We start from the raw sequence: 15,465 nt of genomic DNA, 5'->3' as shown, positions 1-15,465 counted from the left end.
CAAAAAAAAAAAAAAAAAAGAATGAGGATTCTTTTTTTTTTTGAGTCAGGGTCTCATTCTGTTGCCCAGGTTGGAGTGTAGTGGCATGATCATGGCTCACAGCAGCCTCAGCCTCCTAGGCGCAGGTGATCCTTCCGCCTTAGCCTCCCAAGTAGCTGGGATTACAGGCGCAAGTGCCACCACGCTCAGCTAATTTTTGACTTTTGGTAGAGATGAGGTCTCATTATGTTGCAGAGGCAGATGGTCTTGAACTCTTGGGCTTGAGCAATCCTCTCGCCTTGACCTCCCAAAGTGCTGAGATTACAAGTGTGAGCTGCTGCACCCAGCCAAGCATGAGGATTTCTTACAGCTGGAGGTGTTGGAGACTCCCACCCACCCTATGCCAGAACTCAGAGTTTTTCTTGGTTTTTGTTTTCGATCTTGATGGTGGTAGGGATTATGATATATACACAATCCTAAGAAAAACAAAAGTGCAGCTACTGCTATCCCATGACCCATCTCATGTCCCTCCATGGAGAAAGGCAGGGTGCCCTGCTGGCGAGGCTGCTCACCGTGTCCAGCGAGGCAGCTGCCCTCATGTCCGGCAGGAACCCCACGTCCAGCACGTGTAGCAGGAAGTCCTGGTTCTCAATGCCATACACACGGTCCAGGAAGAGCACCATGGATGCCTTGTGGTCCGGCACAAAGGATGCCGACATCTTTGGCTGCACCAGTGCCCCGTCTACAGGCAGAAAGGGCAGAGGCTCAGGGATACCCTGCAAATCCGTCAGCTCCCTCCCGGCATCACTCCCTTGCCACAGCCTGCCCCGTCGGCACCTTTGCCCAGGGTAGGGATCTGCAGTGGGAGGCTGATGATACCCACAAGGTCTTCCAAGGGCACGAGGGAGCGCAGGATGGCACGGATCCGCAGAGCCTCGCCCTTGCCGGCTTGGATTAGCTGTTGTCAGGGGATGACACCTCATCAGTACCTGGGCCCTTTATAGTGACTGCTCTGTTCTATCCCTTCCTGAAGCCCTAGCAGGGACAGCGGCTTTCTTTTGGGGGGCTAAGATCCCTCTGCCTTGTCTCCCCCATCCCACCTGATTCCTCTGCCTGGCCGCCCCCATCCCACCCCGACCACTCTGGGCCATCACTGTCTGTCTCCCACTGGCCTGGGCACTAGGGGAGATCAGGGCCTGGGGTTGCATTCATCATTGCCCTGTCCTCAGCATGGCCCAGCTCAGGGCCGCCCTCACAGTGAGAGCTCACTCTATGCTACTGAAGAGTTCAAAGCTGGTCAAGCCTGTCCCTTCCCCCCTTCTCCAGCCTCCGGGTCTCACATGCATCTCTGGTGCACAGCGTCCCAGCAGGTCGATCAAGGCTGCGTAGAAGGACATGATGGCGTGCCCCAGGTGCACCCGGTTTTCTTCAGGCGGCTCCTCACCAAAACTGTAAGGGAAGGTGGGGAGCATGGGGAGGCTGCAGGGGGCACGGGGAGGGCGAGGGCAGGCTGCCCCATGGAGGAAGGGCTGGGAGACTCACTGCTCACGCCGTCGGTCCCTGCGAACGCCTGGGCCGTCCCGTGCGGGGTCCTCAGAGATGCGGATGGCCTCCTCGATGGCGGCCAGTAGCCCGGAGCCCCCCTCACCCCGCAGGGCTGGCCCGAAGCACTCAGGCTTGCGGATGAGCAGCCGCACCACCACGTTGGCATTCTCCTCCACGCTCTCACCTGGCCACCGGATGGGGTCAGGGAGCCTCGTGAACTACTACTGCCCAGGGACCGCCACACACAGCCCTACGACCCAACACCTCAAGGGGTAACGCCAGGCTTCTGCTGGCCCCTGGGCCCCTGCCCCATGCCCACTTGAAGGGATCCCTACCCAGGCCGGGCCTGTGGCTCAGGGTATAGATGGTCACTGCTGGGAGGCTTTGGCCGTGACCCCACACCTCCTGCCTGCTGCTGTCACCCCTCCTCACCATTGACGAAGACAGCAAAGCGTAGGAAGTCCAGGTAGCGCTCACCGCCGCAGGGGTTCCAGCCAATGTCCGGGTACCCTTTGGCCAGGAGCATGGGGCAGCTCTGGAGGCCACAGCCTGCCAGGTAGGACACCACCTGGGGGTGGGGGTGAGGCTCAGACAGAGACCAGTCCCGCACTACCTTCCTTCCCAGGCTCAGGTCTCTGCCCAGCCCAGCCGGCTAGCCCTGGTCCCACCCACCCTCTCCCACCTGAACCACCACGGCAGCCTCCTCCTTGCCCTTCTTCCTCGGTTTGTTCTCCCCATGCAGCCAGAGGGACCTCATGAAAGCTTGAGTCAGGTCACTTCCCTCCCCTGCTTGGAAGCCTGCGGCTCCTTTCAGGGTAAAAGCCAGGGTCTTCACTGTGGCCCACGGGATGCCACATGACCTTCCTGCCTCCTGTCCTCAAGCTCACTGCCTCTGCTCAAGCCACACTGGTCTCCCAGCTGTTCCTCCAACCCACGAGCCTTCGCACTGTCTGTTCCTCTGCCTGGAATGCTCTTCCCCTATGTCCATCTGGCCTCTCACCATCTCCTGAGCTTTATTCAAGTGTCACTTTACCTATGAGGGGCTCTTTCTGGTCACCCTTACCTAAACCTGGACACCCTCCTGACCCTTGATTTCTCTCCTGCCCACAATTTTCCTCCTTAGTGCTTGTGACTAGGTAACACACTGTATGTTTTTATGTGTTGCCCTGCTCCCAGCTAGAACATCAGCTTCATGAGGACAGGGAATTTTCTTTTTTTGGAGTTGGGGGTCTCACTCTGCCACCCAGGCTGGAGTGCTGTGGCACAATCATGGCTCACCACAGCCTTGACCTCCTGGACTCAGGTGATCCTTTTCCAAGTAGCTGGTATTCTATAGGTATACACCACCACACCCAGCTGATTTTTGATTTTTTGGAGAGATGAGGGCTCACCATCTTGCCCAAGCTGATCTCGGACTTCTGGGCTCGAGTAATCCTCCCATGCCAGCCTCCCAAAGTGCCGGAATTACAAGCGTGAGCCACTACCCCCAGCCTGGGATGTTTGATTGTCACACTGCTGTTGCTTTGCCCAGGTCCTGACTCATGGTGGGTACACAGTGAATATTTGGTCAGCAAATAATAGAATGGCAACTAGCTGTGACTAAGCACTGCTTTCTAAATGCTTTCCTGGATTTATTTAATCCTCAGAACAACTCGATAAAGTCATTTCTCTTACTATATTCATTGTACAGAGAGGGCAACAGAGGTCTGGAAACCTTAAGTTACTTGTCCAAGGCCACCAAGCAACAGAGAGGTGGAAGTGTTGCTGAACTAAGTTGTGAAACCCCACAGCCCACACTGCACACTTCCACTGCATGCAGAGGCCAAGGCTCAGGGCCTGGAGATGAGCCACACCCAGCCTCCAAGCGCCCTGCAAGTGAGCAACTGTGTGCTGTTCCCTCCTGCAAATCATTCCCTTTTCAGTTTGGCTCTGAACCATCTAGAACTGCTGCCAGAATGGGTTCAGAATCAGCAGGTGCCCAAGCCGCCAGGTAGGACCAGGTCTCCTCCCTCCCTCAGGCCAGGGGCCAGCTCCACTCTCCATACCTTTTCCAGGTCCTGCTCCTGCAGTGCCAAGGCCAGTTCGTTGTTGTCAATGACAGAGGCGGCAGCCACATCCAGGGGTGTGGAGCCCTGCATGCCTAGTGGGTGTGGGGCAGGTAAGAATGTCTCACTCCTGCTTGTCTCACCTCATCCGGGAAGCCCTCCCTGACCACCCCTTTTCCAGCCTGAGTCAGATGCCTCCTTTGGTCTGTCCGTCCCTCATCCCAACCCCAGCCACTCTGGGCTGCTGCTGTCTGGGATAGGTGTGTCTTCCCCACTGGGCTGTAAGTACAGCAAGGACCAGGCAAACGTATCTAGGTTACTACTCAGAACTATGCATTACAGGACCAGACCCAGGGCAGGTTGACAGTGAATGTTCGTTGAATGACTAAACAAGTGAGTGAGCCAGCAGAGAGCGGGACAGGCCTGGATGGGGTGCCAGGAATGGGTTCTGAGGGGCAGCCGCTGAGCTCGGGGGTCTCACCCAGGCCGATGCCACTATTCTCCAGCAAGTAGCTCAGGTGGTCAAACATGGAGCGTTGGTTCTGCCGGCTGATGCGGCAGAAATAGCAGAGGAAGCGGCAGCAGCTTGTCACCATCTTGGGGAAGCGGATCTCCTGGGAGGGGAAGGGTGAGCCAGGGGTCCGTGCTGGCCCTCTACGGCCCCTCCCCTGGGCTCTGCAGCACCCCCAGGCCCCTTACCTTGGACTCGCCACCCCCGAGGACATTCACCATGACTTCCATGACCGTCTCATGCATGCCCAGTGCCCTCATCAGGTTTGGGTGTTGGTAGAAGACTTTGTTGTTCATGATATTCCTGAGGACAGGCAGAGTAAAGGTCGCAGGGGCCAGGTAGGGCCAAGTCCAGGGAGAGCCATCACCACCACTGTGATAGCGATGAGCACTTGCTGACTCTCACCCTATGCCTGGCACCACCTCGCTTTACAGAGCTGTGCTCACTCAATCCTTCAGCCAGGAAGCATGGTTGTCCCCACTTCACATTGAGGCAGGAAGGAGGCAGGAAGTATGGTTGTCCCCACTTCACATTGAAGGAGACTGAAGCATGGTGCCAGTATGGCTCCCCTAGGGTAGAGATCTTTGGCATGTTGCCCACTGTATCCCCATGTGCCTAGAAAGGACCTGACACACTGTAGGTGCTTAATAAACGTTTGCTGAGTGAATGAGAGACATTTGACACCAAATGCTGAATACTACTACCGTGATGATGATGATTTTTAGAGACAGGGTCCGTCACCCAGGTTGGAGTGCAGTGGTGTGATCATAGCTCACTGCAGTCTTGAACTCCTGGGCTTAAGCTATCCTCTCCCCTCAGCCTCCCTAGTACCTGAGATTCCAGGTGCATGCTATCACTCCTAGCTCTTTTTTTTTTTTTTTTTTTTTGGTAGAGATGGAGTGTGGCTATGTTGCCCAGGCTGGTCTTGAACTCCCGACCTCAAGTAATCCTCCCATATCAGCCTCCCAGAGTGGAATTACAGGGACTACAGGTATGAGTCCCTGTACTGGCCCCATGCTTATTTATTTGCATGAACTCCTTGAAGGCACAGCCCAATTCTATGGAGTAGGCATGAGAGGAAGGGACATTACCCAGGGAGATGGGCTAGCCACTGGGAGATGGAGGGTGTCACCCTGAGGATGGGCCGGAAGTTGGAGAAGGGGATGTGATGGTACCGGAGGACAATAACTACCCAAGGGGATAGGCCACGTGTGGGCAGGCGAGGCCTACCCAATGCTCTGGATCATGAGATTCTCTTCCTGGGGGCCCATCTGCACGATGAGCAGCGAGCGAATCTGGCTGAGGCACTCGAGCAGGCTCATGGTGTCCTCCATGGAGGATGGCGAGATGGTATACGCCCGCGGCAGGGCCCGTAGCAGCTCGCCGAGCCCGTCGTACTGCCGGTGCAGGAGGCTGAACATGGCCCTCACCAGCTCAGGGCTCTGCACGAAGTCCTCCTGGGCCCAGCGCACCACTGTATGGGACACCAGCTCCTGCAGGGACCCTGGCAAGGGGACACAGGGTTGGAACACTGTGCAAGGCCTGGGGCCAGAATGACGCAGAAGGGGCCACTCATTCCAGAGGTTCTCCCGGCTCCTAAACACTTTCACTCTGACACCAAGAACAAGCCAATTCTGGCAGGTTCTCTTCTGTAGCCCCAAGAATCTCCCTGTTCTCTTCACCTGAATATCCAGACCATAAGGGTCCCTCCAAGTTTCAAGAGGAAAAACAAATTGTCTAACTAGTGCAAAACACTAGTGTGCTATCAGAAGCACTGCACCACGTGCCTTCAGAAGCACAAGTCACAATTCTCTTTCTTCTGTAAAAATACTGCTGATTTTTCTTCAAGAGAGACAGCAGACACTGCAAGGACCTTGGTAATGATTCGAAATGAAGTCAGAACAATGGTGTGTTTTCTTCTCCCTGGTGACTTCCTGGACCTACCTCCCCTCCATCCAGCATCTGTCTATCTCTCTGCCTCTCGTTCTCCCAGCCCTCATCCTTCCCAGAATTTCACGGACAGAAGGGAGATACCTGTGTCACAGGGTTCGGAGACACAGTGGGCACTAGTGTTGAATGAGTGTCGATTCATGAGCTGCAACATGTAATCTCCAACCTCCTCCCAGTGGCCCTATGTGAGCTGGCCCTGTCACTTCCCTGTTTCTTCCCACTCGCCCCCTCGCTAGCTTTGCTGCAGTCACACCAGCCTCTAAATGCACCAAGTGTGTCTCCGCCCTGGGGCCTTTTACTGACAGCTCCCTTTGTACAAATCATTCCTCCCCAGATTTTTCCCACTACCTCACAGCAATCCCTCCGTCATTCTCTTTCACCTTTTCACTTAGCCTTATTTTTCTTCTTCTTCTTCCTTTTTTTTTTTTTTTTTTTTGAGTTGGAGTCTCACTCCATTGCCCAGACTGGAGTGCAGTGGCCGCTCCCGGCCACCGCAGCCTCGACCTGCTGGGCTCCAGCGAGCCTTCTGCCTCAGCCTTCCAAGTAGCTGGAACTACAGGCACGTACTACCATGCCCGGCTAATTTTTTGATTTATTGTAGAGATGAGGTCTCACTTGCCCAGGCGGGTCTCGAACCCACGGGCTCAGGCAATCCACTCACCTCAGCCTCCCAAAGGCGCGGGATTACAGGCTGAGCCACCGAGCCCGGCTTTATTTTTCTTCTTAGCACCAGTGTCCACCTGACATTGGTATATCCATTTTTGTGTTTGTTGGAATATTATAAACTCCTCGAGGGCAGGGGCTTTGATGTCCCTCCCTACTGTATCCTTCAGCCCTGCTAATAGTGCCTATCCCAGACCTGACCCTGTACAAGTTTCTTGGGTGGGATAAAACCTGTAACAGCATCAAGGATTCTGCCCTTGTTAGATGTGGCTAATGTATCATTTGCAGAGTGACACGTGGCCCGACATTGATCATAACTGCTTGTCTAATCCCTCAGTTCAGTAATCGTCTCGCTGAGAGAGAAAAGAAGAAAGACACAGAGATACAGAAGCCACAGGGATGCAGGGGTTGCCACCATCCCTGATTAGGTGCTTTGGCAGGTTGTATACCAATCTGATCCAACACACACGTTCCGCAGCCCCCACCGTTGTGCCATGATGGCTCCTCTCTCACCTAGCCCTCTGCTCTTCTCTTGTTCCTGTCTAGCTCCGCCTCCCTCGCATTTCTCCTCATGACCTGTTTGGGACACAGAGGCGCCCCAAGCACAGGGCTGCCCCGCCCCCACACCGTGCCCTCTCCCTGTTGGCCCCAGTCCTCACGGGGTTTGCTCTCCTCGGCTGGAGGTTCCTCCTCAGGTTTTTCCTCCTCCTTCTTCACCAGCCGCACTTTCTCCAACAGGCTCATTAGGCGGCTGCCCAGGGTGGTCTCTTCCTCTGCCTCTTCCTCCTCTCCCTCCAGCTGAATTCCTGGAAGTGGTCAAGAAGGGAAGGAATGTCATTCATCTGTCTGCTTATTCACCTGCTCCCTCATTCACTTCTTCATTCATTCATGCATGCATTCATGGAGTTTTTCATTTATTTCTTTATATGTTCATTCCTTTGTTCATCTATTCATTCTACGAAACATTTGTCTTTTAAATAAGTTACTGAAAATATGTTCAAAGAACTAAAGGAAACCATGTGTGTGAAGAACTGAAGCAAAGTATGATGATAGTGACTCACCCAGTAGGGAATGTTAATAAAGAGGTAGCTAATATAAAAAAGAACGATATAGAAATTCTAAGCCGGGCTCGGTGGCTCAGCCTGTAATCCTGCACTTTGGGAGGCTGAAGTGAGTGGATTGCCTGAGCCCGCGGATTCGAGACCCGCCTGGGCAACTTGGGGAGCCCTCATCTCTACAATAAATCAAAAAATTAGCCAGGTGTGGTAGTGCACGCCTGCAATTCCAGGTACTAGAAGGCTGAGGCGGAAGGATCGTCGGAGTCCAGCAGGTCGAGGCTGCAGTGGCTGGGAGCGGCCGCTGCACTCCAGTCTGGGCGACAGAGTGAGACTCCAACTCAAAAAAAAAAAAAAAAAAAAAAATTCTAGAGTTGAAAAATACAATAATTGAAATAAAAGAATCATTAAAGAGGTTCAACAGCATATCTGAGCCAGCAGGAGAGACTATCAGTGATGGTAGGACACAAAGATTATCTAGTCTGAAGAACAGAAAAATACAAGAATGAAGAAAAATGAAAGATGACCTTAGAGACATATGGGATAGCATCAAGCATGCCAATATATGCATAATGAGAGTCCCAGAAGGAGAGGAGAGAAAGAGGTAGAAAAATATTTGAAGAAAGAATTGCCAGAAATGTTCCAACTTTGATGAAAAATATGAATCTACACATCCAAGAAACTCTACAAACTCCCACCCGGATAAATCAAAAAGCTACACAACTAGATACGTCACACTCAAACTGTTGAAAGGTAAAAACAAAGAGAAAATCTCAAAAGTCAGCCAGGGAGCCAGGGTGGCTCACACCTGTCATCCTAGCACTTTGGGAAGCTGAAGCCCAGAGTTCAAGCCCAGCCTGGGCAACATAGCATGACCCTCTCTCTACTAAAAATAAATAAAATTTAAAAAGGAATAAAATGAAATACATTTTAAAAAGTCATTCAGGGAAAAGTAATTCATACAAGGGAATCTCAGTAAGACTCTAAGTTGACTTCTCATCAGAAACATGGAGGTCATCCAACCGCCCTTCCATCCATCCAGTCATCTCTCCACACCACTCTCAATTATCCATCCATCTTTCTCTTCAACCACCCATCTATCAAGTCAGTCATCTTGCACCCATTTCTTTATTCATTCATCCTTCTATCCATCAATTCTCATACCCACCCGTTTACCTGCTTATAGTCATCCACCCAAATACCCATACAAACATATCCTTTCAGTCATAATTGATCTGTTCACTCAAACTTTCATTCATTCATTCAACCAATAGTTGTAGAGGCTTAAGGTCAGGAAATCTCTTCAGGGGAGGTCTCAAGAGAAAGTCTGGGGAGAGGACTCTCTGGCTCCCACTCCTTACCACAGTGTGCTAGCAGGTCCTGGTGAAAGTCAAGCAGATCCTGCCGAATGTCTTCAGGGAGAGGACAGTCTTCAACATCTGCACCATCTTTGAAGTGCAATAACATGTTGATCTAGAGGAAGGACAAAAGTCAGCATGAGGGTCTGAGGTCCTAGAGCAGAAACCCTGAGGTCAGCGATCAAAGGTCCAAAGTTGAGTCCCTGTCTGAGGTCATGAGTCCATGTGTGAGCTAATGGAGTATCTGTGAGACTAGGGCCAGAGGGCTTGAAAGGGGTCTGGACCAGTCTTGGGTGGGTCAGGTTGGTTCAGAGGGAAATATAAGAATAAGAGACAAATATATCAATAGGGTCAGGGGTCCAGCCGGGGTTTAGAGGTTGAGGACCATCAGGTGATCAAAATCAGGGGAGAGGTGGACTTGGGGTTTAGACAGTAAAACCAGCCAGAGTCAGGGGTCAGATGACCTGCTCCTGGGGTGGGGAGCGGAACTCGCGGGTCCGTCTTGCAGTCTCGGCTGCAGACATGGTGAAGGCTTTCATGAGGAGGCCATAGCGGCCCCGCTGGTTGCCCTGGAGCGTGTCCACATAGCGCTCTGCAAAGGCTGCCAGGGACTCCACGCGGTGCTGCAGCTCTTGGTCACAGAAATACTCCAGCAGGTGGCACATCTGTGGAAGGACAGCCATGCAGTAGGAGGGATGGAGGCGAGCCACCAGGACTTCCTCGAAACTTGGGTTCTCTCTCCCCTCTCCATGGCCCTGCCCAGGTCCAGCGTCTCCTGCCCAGCTCCTTAAGCCAGCCTCCTCCAGGGTCTCCCCTCACGTGGATACCGGAGAGGTCATACCAAGCCAGCATCACTCTCTGCTTTCTGTATTTCCACAGCTCCCCACTCCTCAGGACAAAGTCCAGCCTCAGGCCCCACCTTCACTGTGTCTCCCACCCCAGTTGGACGGAGGCCAGCAGGAAGGACCAACCCACCTGTAACTTCACAGATTCCGGCAACTTCATCTGAAGCAGCCCCTCCTCCAAGCCTTCTTCCTTTTCCCCTTCTGCTGTCTCCTCTTCCTCTTTTTCCTCATCTTCCTTCTCCTGTGCTTCTTCCTCCTCATCCTCCTCCTTCTCCTCTTCATCTTCCTCTTCCTCCTCTTCTTCCTCCTCCTCCTCTTCTTCCTCTTCTTCCTCAGTGAACACTTCGGGCTCAATCATCTTCAAGATCTGGTTCACATCCTCATCACCAAAGATGCCCATCACCTACAGGACAAAGTCAGGGTCCTTCACTGGGGTCTGCAAGGCCCCCATAGTCAGGCCCTGGTCATACTCCCCAGACTTGTTTCCACTCGTGCCAGATTTATTCCTGCATTGACTGGATATGATTCTTCCCACAAGAAGGAATAACATCCCCTGCCATGCTGTTCACCCTCCTTAAGATCCCCTCGGGCCAGGCGCACTGGCTCAAGCCTGTAATCCCAGCACTTTGGGAGGCCAAGGCGAGAGGATTGCCTGAGCCCATGGGTTCGAGACCAGGCTGGGCAACTTGGCGAGACCTCATCTCTACAATGCATCAAAAAATTAGCCGGACATGGTAGCGCACACTTGTAGTTCTGACTACTTGGAAGGCTGAGGTGGAAGGATCGCCGGAGCCCAGCAGGTCGAGGCTGCGGTAGCTGTGAGCGTGCCCCTGCACCCCAGCCTGGGCGATGGAGTGAGACTCCAACTCAAAAAAAAAAAACTTCCCTCAGATCCACACCTTGTGTCTCACCCACGTGGGTCAGATCACGTAGCCAAACACATTTCACAGTTAAGTGTCCTTTCTCCCAGACTGAGTATATGTGACTCTGGCACAGGATACACCCTACACCGAGTGGAAGCCCACGCAGATCTCAGCATGCACCAGCTCTCAGCCAACACAATGAAGAGGCCAACACATGGAAGCAGAAAGAGCAGATGAAAGGGGAGAAGAGCAGGGAGAGAGGTGGATGGGTGGAAGGAGGACCGAGGGGCTGGCTGGCTGAACTGATCGTTGGAAAGGTAAATTTGAGGGAAGACAAAGGAGTAGGTGCATAACGATGGAGAGACGATGGGTGGGTGGGTGCAGGATAGGTGAGGCACAGGTAGGTGTGTAGACAGATGGAGGGGTTGACAGGTGCATGAGCAAGTAAATGAACGTATGGGTAAGTAGACAAATGGGTTAACGGGCACAGAGATGTGGGGCGCGGGGGAGGGTTGGCCACGTGGCTGGGTAGGTTTGTGTATGAAAAGTCAGATAAACAGACAGTTAGATGGGTATTGAATAAGAGGGTACAGAAAACAAGGGAGGGAGGAAGAATGGAGAACGGATGGATGGGTGAGTAAATGGGTGTAGATGGTTGGGTGGATTTGGGCACAAGTGAACGAACGGGTGTCCACGCATATGGATGGAGCTATGCACAGAGGGATGAAAAGGTGGTGGCAGATGGAGGAATGGATGCATCTGTGGATGGGTGTGCGGGTGGATGCACAGGCGGAAGCGAGATTGTTATTGGGTGTGTGGAGGAAAGACAGATTAATAAATGGGCAGGTGGGTAGATGAGTAGATGGAATGGGGGATCAAGTGATGTATGAATGAATGAAAGGGTGGCTGGGCAAACGGATTGAAAGTTGAACAGACGCAGACATGAGTGGATAAATGGACACGTGAGTGGAGAGCAGAAGGATGGAAAGATGATGGACTTGATGGGAAGATGGGGCTACATATGAATTGACGGCTAGAGGGATGAATCATGGGTGGAGAAGAGACGAATAAACACGAGAAGCTGACAGAGGAGCGAAGGGAAGGAACGGCGAAGGAAGGATGGGCAGATGGAAAGACAACGGAGAGGAGGGCGTGTGCACGGAGGAGGAATGAACGGGTGGTCAGCGCCTAAGTGGGAGGGGACTGGTGTCTGTGTGTTTGCACGATTTGGAATGTGGGGAAACGGGGCAGCTGGAAGCCAGAGGAAGTCGTTACCAGCAGCGTGGACACGAGCTTGAGCACCGGCACAAACTGGAACTCCACAGAGCCCCCGACGGGGTCGCGTGCGTGCTGCCCCCCGTCTCGCACGGCCTCTCCCAGCATCCTCAGCGCCTTGTCCCGCAGGGCCTCCAGCGGGATGGCGGGGCTGAGGCGGGCGGGGGCTTCCGCGACCCCAGCAGCGGGCAGGGCGGCCACGAAGCAGGGGGACGAGAAGTGGTGCGGGGGCCTCAGCGAGGTGGTGGCTCCGACGCCCGGCAGGCCGTGGCGGCGGGGGCCGTTCTCCGCGCTTCTTCCGGGTGGGAAGAGCGTGATGGCGCGCGTCTCGGGCGTGAGGGGCACGATGTACTCGGAGAGCATGGAACGGCGGCTGCGGCAGGCGCTTTCCAGGTGGATGCTGATGAGCAGGTCGTAGTAGCCGGCGCGCAGAGGGCCCGGAAGGTGCGCGTCCTCCAGCGCGTGCAGCAGCTGCGCCTGGTCCACGTGGCTGCACAGCGCATGCGCCACGCGGTTGTTGCCCAGGGCGCACACGGCGCGGTAGAGGCGCAGGGTGTGCGAGTGGAAGCGTTGCAGGTCCAGGCGCTCCGACAGCTCCAGGATGTCCATACACCTGCGGAGGGGGTGGGGTCCACAGACCGGGACGGGGTGGGGAGCGGGAGACAGACACGCACACCACAGACAGTCAGAGACGCTTAGGTGAGAGCTGGCTCTAGCAGGGAACCTGCTTCCCTAGCTAGGTCAGGGTTCCAGGAGGGCACGCGGGCGTGGTCTAGGAGTCTTTCAATGGTTTGGGAAGTCCCTAAGGCCTCTGGGAGACCTTGGAAGACCCCTGGGATCCCTGGGATGGTCTGGGACCCTGGGTGCATCTGAGAATCCACGAAGAACATCTAATGACCCTGAGATGTGTGTGGGACCCTCAAACAGGGATTGAACCCCTCCTGACAGATCTGAGTACCCCGGTTATATACCCTGGCCATGTGTATGAAAACTCCACTGGGCAGGAAGTTTCTGCCTGTTTTTGCACTCCCAGCACCTGAAACAGGACCTAGCACATAGTAAAGTGCTCAATACATATTTGCTGAATGAATAAATTAATAAATGATTGTGTCTGGGGATGGGTCTGAGTCCCCTCAGGCATGTCCAAGCATCCTGAGTGATATGTGAGCATTTCTAGGATGTCAGCTTCACAAGGGCTTGGTGTCAGAGACATAGGAAGATCCCAGAGTTATTTGTCAAATGAATAAAGGGAGTAGACACGTCAGAAGCTTCCTAGGGTGAGTCTGGGGTACCTGGCCATGTGTAGAGTTCGTAAGCGTATTCCTGCCATTCATGTGAACACATCTGTAGCCCTGCATGTGTCTGGGGACTCTCCAGTGGCTTTGAGACCTCCATGGGATGTGTCTAAAGTTTCCCTGGATATGCCTTCAAGACTTTAGAGTGTGTCCAAGCCTCTCTGAGTAATGTCCAGAGTCCCTGGGGTGTTGTTCTGGTTCCTTGATGTGAGTGTGGCTCCAGGATGAGCCTGGGGCCCTTTGGGGTGGATCTGAGCCCTTAGGGTGTTGTCTGTGGTCCTCTGAGGCATGTCTGTGGTCCACAGGTCTAGAGCCCACTGAGGTGGGTGTAAACTGAGGACACCTGAGCTGCCGTAGGGCCTCCTGAGATGGGTCTCTGATCCACAGAGCCAGATCTCAAGTCCCCTGGGGGGGGGGGCTGCAGCCTGAGCTGAGCATGAGTCCCCTGAGGTAGGTCTGGAACCTCCTGGAGCGTTGTCTGGAAGCCCAGGGTTGTGGTAGGGGGAGACACTGAGTTGGATCCAGACCCCAGAGGGCTTGAGGCACCCTCCCCACCCCGCGAAGCTGGGCAGGCCCTGACCGGTTCTCCTCAGGGACGTGCAGCGCCATCATGGTCAGCGGCTCCTGGCACTGCACAGCCCAGCCCAGGCGCTCGCCTGCGCGCCGCGTCTCCACCTGCAGGAAGTGGTTAGGCATGCGGCTCCAGGACACGGGCATCAGCATCTGCATCTCCAGCCGCGGCGGGCATTGGGGTGCTGGGTTCTTGCGCTCGCTCAGGAACATGGCGGCCGACAGCGGCATGATGTTCTGGGAGCACAGAGGCACTCGCAGGTCAGGATTCCCAGCCCTCCTTGTCCCATCCATCCGCTTCCCGGGAGACATCCCAGATGGCCTTCTCCTGTTCTGCCGCTTTGCCAGCTCGGTCTCCCCACACCTCCCGCCATGAGTGCCCCCACTGCTGCATTCTCACCTTCTGTTTCCCCAACTCAAACTGGACGACATTCTGGTGGGTGGGCAGGACAAAGACCGCAGGAAACAGCTTGGTGTTGGGCTCCACCTGGCGGAGGAGAGGGCAAGATGACAGACAGCCTGGAGGTCAGGACCACACTTGGGCATTAGAGGCTCCACAATGGCTCGGAGGCGATCCTTGGCCTGTCCCATTCCTAATCCAGCCAGGTCAGCTTCCTCCAACTCCCTCAGGGCAACCTGTCCTGCGGGTCTCTGCACACATCATGGCCCCCACCAGGAATGCCTTTCCCATTTCTTCCCCAAGCATTCTCGTTCTTCAAAACCCAGTGAGTATCCTCAGCCGCCTTGCTTCTATCTAGTTATCCCAGTGGAATCTGCCCAGCCAGCCCCCGCCTTCACAAAGACCATTTCTGAAGCAGTCTTGCCCAAACCAAACCTGAGTCTAATTGTACCTCTGCACATAACTCCCAGTTTACGGAAAATACGGGCGACAGGAGAAAAGGTGAAAATGACATTGCAGGAAGGTATCAACCAAATGTTGGGAAACCAGGCTAGTATTCTGTGAATGTATCGTGCCCAGGAATCCCTTTCAATCTTATTAAAATGCAGATTCTGGTTCAGCAGTTGTGAGGAGGCGCCTGAGATTCTGCATTTCTTTCTTTCTTTGGAGACAGGGTCTCGCTAGAGTACAGTGGTGCAAATATAGCTCATTGCCACCTCAAAGTCCTGAGCTCAAGCAATTCTTCCTCCTCAGCCTCCTGAGTAGCTGTGACTACAGGCATGTGCCACTATGCCTGGCTTATTATTATTATTATTGTAGAGACAAGGTCTCGCTTTGTTGCCCAGGCTGGTCTTGAACTCCTGGGCTCAAGCAATCTTCCCACCTCCACCTCCCAAAGTGCTGGGATTATAGCACCGCACCCGGTAACAAATATATTAAAAAAAAAAAAAGGTGGAGGAGAAACATTACAACGAGTAACAAAACAACCAACAAAAGTATATGGCCTTACATAGAGATTGATTCAAACAAAGAAGTGGTCAAAAAACATTTTTGAGCCGGGCTCGGTGGCTCAGCCTGAAATCCCGCGCCTTTGGGAGGCTGAGGTGAGTGG

The 15,465-nt window shown here is 53.9% G+C and overlaps 1 protein-coding gene across 1 annotated transcript in view; it reads right to left on the bottom strand.

Annotated features, from left to right (window-relative positions):
- Window positions 1-551: 551 nt before the first annotated feature.
- Window positions 552-15,465, bottom strand: part of LOC103251420 (ryanodine receptor 1-like) — a gene marked incomplete at its 3' end in the record, with an annotated part of 36,325 nt that continues 21,411 nt past the window's right edge. Inside the window, 16 exon segments of the mRNA XM_008050000.1 lie at window positions 552-721; window positions 817-937; window positions 1,320-1,428; window positions 1,522-1,708; window positions 1,957-2,092; window positions 3,570-3,664; window positions 4,051-4,183; window positions 4,269-4,383; window positions 5,311-5,584; window positions 7,353-7,499; window positions 9,110-9,221; window positions 9,571-9,771; window positions 10,082-10,354; window positions 12,090-12,702; window positions 13,965-14,191; window positions 14,355-14,441. Coding sequence (XP_008048191.1) covers window positions 552-721; window positions 817-937; window positions 1,320-1,428; window positions 1,522-1,708; window positions 1,957-2,092; window positions 3,570-3,664; window positions 4,051-4,183; window positions 4,269-4,383; window positions 5,311-5,584; window positions 7,353-7,499; window positions 9,110-9,221; window positions 9,571-9,771; window positions 10,082-10,354; window positions 12,090-12,702; window positions 13,965-14,191; window positions 14,355-14,441 — 3,000 coding nt within the window.

This window comes from Carlito syrichta, unplaced genomic scaffold, assembly GCF_000164805.1.
Source record: "Carlito syrichta isolate Samal-C Ts95f unplaced genomic scaffold, Tarsius_syrichta-2.0.1 Scaffold142888, whole genome shotgun sequence".
Classification (NCBI taxonomy): domain Eukaryota; kingdom Metazoa; phylum Chordata; class Mammalia; order Primates; family Tarsiidae; genus Carlito; species Carlito syrichta.
The sequence above is the reverse complement of the archived record's forward strand: the minus strand, read 5'-3'. Positions and strand labels throughout refer to the sequence as shown.